Below are 8,525 nucleotides of genomic sequence, written 5' to 3'. Positions count from 1 at the left end.
TGCCATCCGTCCGTCCGTCCGCGTCCTCCGTCGTCCGTCGCGTCGTCCGTCAACGTTCACTACGGTCAACGATAACTCAGGAACGTTTGACCCACATGTTTGAAATTGCGGTATAGTTGTTACTCGCTATGCTCCATATTAAACATCCTATTTTGAAGCCACGCTAGTCGACGTACTTTGAGCACAGCAATTTTTTGGCAAAAATGGAAATTGCCATTAGTCAGTTCAGTTCAACGGATTTTGCTCATTTTTGGTATGTGAATGAATAAGGCTAGGGGTTTTGATATTTAATAAAATAAATAATAAATTGTGCAAATTAGGTAGGGTTTGGCAATTATATAGCCATATTATATAGACACAAACAGTTCTGTGGTGTCACACTCGTCTGGTTCGTTTTACAAGATTTCATTGACAATATCTTTATTGCAAAATGTATTTCCTCTCCACCCTGCCGATAAAATTGTCTATATTAGAGTAAAGTTTTACAAAACATGTCGGAATGCCAGCATAAACCTATTTATTTCAAACGCCATCGCTACAAAAGCGGGTTATAGCGCCATCTTCGTCACAAATTGTGATTCATTTTGGTTTATAAATTATTATTGCGATATACAGATGGCAATCGTTTCTATAATGTACATCGATGGTTGCTCAATTAAAACTGAATTCTTCTTACTCACTCATTTGTGTCCTTTTTCGTGGTGAGCTACAGTGTCATTGACACTTTCATTATATATCTATCTGATCATTTGCATGTTATGAACTATGTTTGGGCCTTATTACATGCACTGATGCTGTAAGAACATAGTTTTAATTCAGCGATTCACAGTACATGTACATTTAGAGTTTGTAGCATTGCTGAAGATTGTCAGATGCAGACTGAGAGGTTCTCATTGTCTACAACACAGTATTTATTCACCCTTGTCCATACATGCTTATAGCATTTATCAGATTGTTTCTCCATGAAAACGACTGTCCTCGTTACATGTATTTGTATTTTAATTACATGCAATAAAGATTTAATAATAATAATAATAATTGTGCTTCCAGGCAGTGAATAATGGAGGCTGCTACCATTATCAGCACCGACAGTGATGTGGCTGCAGCAGTAGACACCAGTAATGGTGACAAGGTTTACATCCTAGTACCCTGCTGAGGAGCGGAAGGTTTCGAGGGCAGAATTCCTGGTAGCTGAGTTGGGTGCAGCAGCTGCGGACGGAGGCGAAGTGATGCGAGAATTCCATCTAAACCCAGGAGAGGTATGATAAACCAGTATGTTTCAATATGTGGGAAATGTAATGTGTAATCTTCGTGTTGTCAATATATAGTAGTGATCGACACAGCTGATGCCTTACAGTTTATGTTTTTACCTCCGCGCAACGGAGTTGCAGGGAAGTAATGTGATGCCTTCTCGTGTGATGCTTCGTTGTGTCGTGTTTTCGTGTGTGTGTTCGTGTGTGTGTTCATTGTGTGTGTTTCGTGTGTGTGTGTAGCCAGCACGAGCCAGCTCTTATACACCATGTATACATGTTAACCGCGTTGGCGCGATCGATTCAGCACCAGCTCGCTCTAAGGGCCGTCGGAGTCAGCAGCAGCTCGCTCGCTCTAGCGCTCGCAACAATCAATATTTCAGATTCTACTACTACAAGCTAGAACTACTAGAAACTGCAACTTAGAACTAAAACTAGAACTAAAACTAGAAACTACAACTACATGCGTAGCAATTCCACGGATGCCCGCAGTAACCATCAGTTTCGTGTATTCCTCTTTGCTGCCTTCGGTATTCCACGCGCAAACACTTCAACGTGAGTGCATTTCAATTATATATTTACATTACTTTAACTCAAATATCAACGCAACAACAATCTATTCTATGTATCTACATATATACGCTATACACCGACAAAGTCTTATATCATGCCGCCACGTAAAATCTACTTAATGATTCTTATAATATATGTTTTATAAACAAATGCAGTGTCTTTGTCTACAATGAGCCTTATATGTCTTATATCACCTACGCACCCTGGTTCCACGCTTTTTTTCCAAACATCCTACCACAACTCGTGGCCGTACTGGTCTATGTTACGACATTCATTGTGTCGCGGACCACTATAATCCGCTGACATCTTCCCCCAATGTCCTAATTAATCTAATTGAATTTGAGTTACATATCATTTACATAGTTTCCCATTTTAGATACATAATTACATTCATGTTCATACTTAATCTGCAATTTCCATTCCTAATTTAAATAACTTAACCCTTGTGTATTTTTCACCATTTCTCTTGTCACCAATGTATTTGCTTTACATAATGCGAAATGCAGTTTTATTATTTACTTTTACATTTACAATGTTACATCTTCGTGAATTAAATTTAGCATGTAATGTATTTGTTCTAATTTACAATTTCAATTGTGGGGACCTAACTTAATCCTGCATTTCCATTCCTACAATTAATCCAATTACTCTCCCGCAACGGAGTTGCACGGGAGGTAATGTGAATCGTCGTCGTGGCGTGTAGTTCGTGTGTGTGTGGGCGTCGCAGTGGCAGCAGCTCGCGCTTAGGGGTCAGTCAGCAGCAGCGGCAGCTGTTATACACATGATATACATGTTACACCGCTCGCGGAGTATGCACTCTTCTTGGAGTGCCCCCTCTGTCTAGTTTACTTATTGCATGAGCCGTTTAAAGGCATGAATAACATTTTAGAGCTTCTATTTTGTGCTGAACTGTACAAATCTGTGTGTCTGTGTAATCTGGTTGTATTTGGAACTCTGGTCCAAAACTCGGATTAAGACAGGATGGCATTAACTGCAAGTGTTTTGATTCATGTTTTGTGATAAGTTGGTCGAAATTTCTAAGCGATATGCCGGCGCTTTCGATTTGATTTACCGCAGGTGTGCTCGAATGTAGAGTCTCGCCTCGCTATCGGAAGTCGTGGTTCCAACTCCGGCCGGGTCATCTCAAGACTTGAAAGAATGGTACACACTGCTTCTCTGGCTTAGCACTCCAGCAAAAAAGAGAATGAGCTGTGGAAAAACTTCCGTCACAGGGTGAGTTAAGTAAGGCATACAGTCTAAAAAAATTCTGTTCAATAAACAGGCAGTGCTAATGGAAGAGCTGCTAAAAACTGGACCGAGCCAGATTCCGTGGAGTGAGTGGGTTCTGCTGATGTGGATTTAAACCCTTTGAGTCCAGTATAAAATTAAAGTAACCAAGAAAAAAAACAAAAAAACACGCACTTATGGATAGAAGGAAGTGATTTTCATTTCAAGAAGTAATTGCTTGCTTTACTATATTGATGCAGTGCATCTCGTGAAACTATATTGCAGAGTGTCGATTGTTTCTATTTGTTTCAGCGCGCCCGTTAATGCGCACGCGGCATGGCAAGCAGAAGAGCAGACAGACAGGGACAGACCAGTTAGGAGGCGACACACCAGGAACATTCTAGTGGAAGCTGCACTGACAATGCATGGGGAGACACAGGTAAAGAGTTATCAAGAAATCTTATCGCAGCTTGCAGCTCTTGGAAATTTCCGTCACCAAATCCTAGAAGTGGGATTTGGGTCGAATTAGGGATAATAAAAATAAAAAAATATGCATAAACAGGGATGAGCACTTCTTCCGCGGATCCGCGGAGAATGCGCGGAATTTGACAGTCCCAGGGCGGTTCGTTTTTTGCTAAACGTCTAAATTCGTTTGAGACAAATTGGGAGGGGAGGTAACAATGGTAACCAATTTAAAATTACCTAATCACCCTCAACAGCACGACTGAGCAGTGTAGCTGTAGAGTGTAGACAGTTAGGCTGACAGCCGAAGTATTACCAGTGTAGCTGTTTTTGCGTCGTACCTGAAAAGGAAAATCCTCTTCACAGCGCCATGCAGTAGACGGGCAGACATTTGAGGTAGCCTGCATCACGTAACGACCATGCCTGCGCTGGGGCCGGGTTTTACATGTTGCTGGTGCATGTTTGTTCATGCTATGCACTGATTGGTTCCATCTCGCATTGTGTTTTTTTCATTCAATTCTCGTCCGCCAGCAGGCAGCTTATGTCTGAGTAAACAATGCAAGCGAACGCGCGTGGAAACAGAAAAATAATCTAGAGCATTATACATAAAAAACTTGCCTATTTTCAGCCGCCATGTTTCCTATTGCATAGTTCGTTTGTTCCTTTTTGACAAGCTTTTTGAAACAAGGTGATTCAAGAGTCTCCTAAAAATGTGTTCAGAATAGGCTTAGAATGCCACCAAATTGCCCTCATTCTTTTAAAAAAATTTCGGGAGCATGCCCCCGGACCCCCCTTAGCATGGCCGATGACCTACGGTTCCTGCACTTTGCCGCTCCGTCTGTTGCTAATTTAAATCTTCAGCGAAATTTAATTAACCAATCTCATCCTGCATTAAAAATTAGAAGTGGAATTTGCAGCACGAGTCATACTTATCCTGACGTACGCGAGTCAAATTCACTGAACGACGCATTAAATGCCTTGATAAACGCCATAATTTCATGTACGATGATCAGGGATGTTTACCGCTAACCCGTGCGTGACATTCGTTGCAGACGTGAAACGAGCAGCGTTGGGCAACGTTGGGCAGATGAGGCCACTGCTGCCGGAGATGTTGCAAGCTGTCACGAACGCCGCAGGGGCGCCGGCGATGCCGATTCCGGCGGGAAAGCAAGCGGTTGATGTGCGGAAGCCGAGGAGGGGTCTGCAGTGAGAAGGAGAGCCGTACCGGTCAAGTTCAGGATACGCATATTATTTCAGATTTTCTGAGAGATGTAAGCGTTAGAGTAGAGATATATAGTATAATACTAAAATAAACAAGGGCATAACTATATCGAACAAAACCTTAGTTAATGATGCTAGAATTAGTATACGCTAACCCTCAACCCCCCTTATAAACTCTAATCTGCCACTACTTTATGCTTGCCACTTACAGATTGGCCAAGATGTAGTCACTTCTTTTTGTTTTTTTGATAATTTATTGCAATTTATTACCTTACGATTCAACATGTAATATGTTTCTTATTTTTTATCATCTAGGGATTACGTCATTATAAAAATCTCACTAGACAGGGCACATCTAGACGAACGGAGATTATGCGACGTTGCCGAAGGAGACTTCAATGGAGCTGAAAACAACCCTATCAGTTGTTAATAGAGTGGCTCCAAGGGTCGTACTTGTCCGGTGACTACATATTTTTAGCTCGAAAGCCGTCGACTTAAAAGCGAACCAGTGTGTCATTACCCCTCACATTAAGGAACGCAAACATGGATCCATTAATTTCTTATTGCTGCAGACGTGCAAAATTGGGACGGGCGTCGTCGGACAGACCAATCATATTCCTCAGAGCACGACGACGTTGGCATGGCTCAACCGGCGCGAAACGCGGCCAACGAAGAACCTCTACCTCGAGGTGATCCTCTTCAAAGAGGAAGCCGGTGAGAGGGAGACGCGCCCGGGCGGCGAGGCAGACGGTCCCCCGCCCGCCGTGCCGGCAGAAGAGGCGGCCGGGCCGACCGCAGCAAATACCTGTTTGACGACAAACGGTAGCTAATCGGCGTACTTGTTGGAGCGGGACCACGGATCAAGCGATTCGGCCGCGACCGTCCGCTGCTTTACCGCATGTTTGAGCAGACGGTGAAGGAGGACAGCCGCCGTGGAGCAGCGTACCACCAGGGGCCCGGCGCGCGGCGGAAGAAGGTGGGCGCCCGGGTGCACGCGTGCGAGCGTGTGCGGCAAGCACGTCTTTTCGCAGAAAGGGAATGCTACCGCACGCACGCGCTGGGTGCACTCGACGCAGCGCGTCCCACCGTAGTTCCGCACTTGCGCAGAAGGCGTTCAAAGCTCGGACGAGGGTGCGGCGCACCTGTGACGCACTCGATGGTTGAAGCCGTTCACTTGTTCCGGTGTGCGGACGCGGGGTCGGGTTCTGCAGCCGCGCCGTGGGCGTCGCTCGAGGAGCACGAGGCGCGGCACACGAACACGCGGCGCACCGCTGCGACGTCACGTCGCAGCGCGACGGCTTCCGATCAGGCCAAGTGCCTTGCGGCGGTCACGCGCGACGCACGCGTGGCCGCCCCCCGCGTTACGCCAGTGCGATAAGTGCGGAGCCGCCGCCTCCTTCACGCCAGCTCGCTACCGTGCGCTCGACCACGCGCACGCACACGGCGCAGCGTCGTTCGCGTGCGACGTCTGCCCGCAAACGCGTCTCGCGCACCGCTCCGACGTGAAGCGGACACCGGCTCACGCACTCTGGCACAAGCGCGTACGTCGTGCGCAACGACCGGGTGCTGGGGCCGCTTTCAAGGACCGTCCAGCTGCCGGCCGACGACGGAGCGGGAACACAGCAACGCGAACCCTATGTGTGTCAGCCTGCTGCCCCGCCCGACTCAGTTCACACGCGCCGCCGCGTCAGCTGAAAGCCCACGCGTCTTCAAGAAGCACTCCAGTCGGACGCAGGTGACCGTCGTCAAGTGCGCGGACAACACCGCCGTACAGTCATTATACAAACAGAGGCGCGGCAGCGGCGGCGGCAGGGGCGGTGCGCTCACAGACATGTCAACGACCCCGAGGTGCTACGCTCGCCAACACCGAGTTACCCGGAAACGCAACAGCTCATCCACCACGCTGCGCCGGATCGAACGGTGGAGTCCGAGAGAGCGAGGGAGCAGATCATCTGCATGTGCAAGACGGCTCCGATTCCGAATCGCAGATTTCTCCTGCAGCAGCAGGGAGAGGAGGAGGACGGGGACGTTGCCGTGGCTACGGATGCGCAAACTCCGCGGCAGGCAGTGATGTGTGAACGCGCTAACGTCATTCACGTGCGGCGGCGCCGCCCGCCCGCAGACGAACAAATGACGCATCTATTAACTACACAAGGTGCCAGTTACTCTAGCATTCGTCAACATTGCATAATCAATGGGCTTATTATGCCTTTAATAAAGCATCATGTTGATTGCTGTGTTGTGTATACATAAATTATACTGACAGTGACAGTGACAGTTCTGTGACTGTGTGGCATTAATTTTTTGATCATTTGGTAGGACGCTTGTCGGTATAGGAAGTACAAAATATCGAAACAAATCTTGGTGTTGAAGAGATAGTGAACCCATTCCTGTAAAATAGCTGTTTGCTGTTTACCCTTTATCTTTTTTCAGTAAAACATTGAACTCTTCGATGGATTTCACACCAACAACTGCCATGTTGAAAGACTAACAGCGACGTCTGGCGAGCGGTTATTCGCGTAAGGTGTCCGAGAGGTGGCGCCAATGATCGTAAACTCGAATTATAATATGTGCAAGTTCGTGTGATTGTTGCTGGTCTTTTCGACGTGTACTTTTGGCGCTTTGGAATGAATTTCGGTTAGTTTTCATTGGATTTTGGTATTAAGGCAGACCTTATTTCTGCGTGGTATTCACTGAAATTTGTTTGTCTCTCTTACGGCAAAGGTTCGCTTCCGCTAGCCTACACTACACTAGCTCTAGTAAGGGAAACACTTTGGGTAATGCTATCCCCCGGGCGTGGAGGGAGGTGACCGCAACGTGGCAGCACTAGTGTTAGGATAGTGTTAGGATTAGGGTTAAGATTAAGGGTTAGGGTTAGGGTTAGGGTTAGGGAAATAAGGGTATAATAATATAATAATATGATAATATAGGGAAATAAGTAAAATAGGGACTAGTCCATCTACGCCCGGGGGAAAGTGACACCCCTCTAGTAACGCTCATACTCATAGGGTCGGTAAACATCAGGTTTAGCGTCGTAAATTAACTGGAAAGTGCTGGCTGGTGGAGAAGGAGGAAGGGGAGAAAGGAGAAGCTGGTGGAGAAGGAGGAGGGGGAGAAGCTGGTGGAGAAGGAGGAGGGGAGAAGCTGGTGGAGAAGGAGGAGGGAGAGAAGCTGGTGGAGAAGGAGGAGGGAGAGAAGCTGGTGGAGAAGGAGGAAGGGGAGAAGGGGGTGGAGGAGGGTGAGAAGCTGGTGGAGGAGGGGGAGAAGGGAGCTGGTGGAGGAGGAGGGGGAGAAGCTGGTGGAGGAGGATGGGGAGAAGGGAGAAGGTGGTGGAGAAGGGAGAAGCTGGTAGATGAGTGCTGATCGATGATGTTCCACTGATACGCCCGAAACGCTGATAGACCGCGTAGCGCCATCTGGCGGTGGCATAAATTTGCAAGTTAATTTACGACGCTAAACTTGATGTTTACCCATAGGGTCTATGTCCCCCAGCTTGCCCCAGGGTACTGCCGGAACGTACCCTGGGTACGGTCTGGTATACCGGAACGTACCCTGGTAACTATTTGATATGGTTATAGGGAGTATATAGGCGTAGGCGATTCCCTAGACTAGTTAGTGGAGTAGGCGAGGTACGGTCCGGCATATTAGATAGTACCAGGGTACGTTCCGGTATACCGGACCGTATCCAGGGTATGTTCCGGCAGTACCCTGGGGGACATAGACCCTCTCAGCTCTAGTAACTATAGCCCGCGTACGGTTGCCGCTGGCCGCTGGTCCAGCTGCAAACGTACG

General features: G+C 47.4%; 1 protein-coding gene across 2 annotated transcripts in view; it reads left to right on the top strand.

The window, feature by feature from the left end:
- Positions 1-739: 739 nt before the first annotated feature.
- The window catches only part of LOC106812674 (zinc finger protein 335-like), a 13,717-nt gene continuing 5,931 nt past the window's right edge, over positions 740-8,525 (top strand). For both annotated transcript variants that reach the window (XM_014816605.1, XM_014816604.1), the window contains exon 1: positions 740-1,259. In XM_014816605.1, the coding sequence (XP_014672091.1) occupies positions 1,230-1,259 (30 nt within the window). In that variant the 5' untranslated portion in view covers positions 740-1,229. The remainder of the gene's footprint in view (positions 1,260-8,525) is intronic.

Source organism: Priapulus caudatus, unplaced genomic scaffold (assembly GCF_000485595.1).
Source record: "Priapulus caudatus unplaced genomic scaffold, Priapulus_caudatus-5.0.1 Scaffold673, whole genome shotgun sequence".
Classification (NCBI taxonomy): Eukaryota; Metazoa; Priapulida; class Priapulimorpha; order Priapulimorphida; family Priapulidae; genus Priapulus; species Priapulus caudatus.
This window is presented reverse-complemented; position numbering and strand designations above follow the sequence as displayed.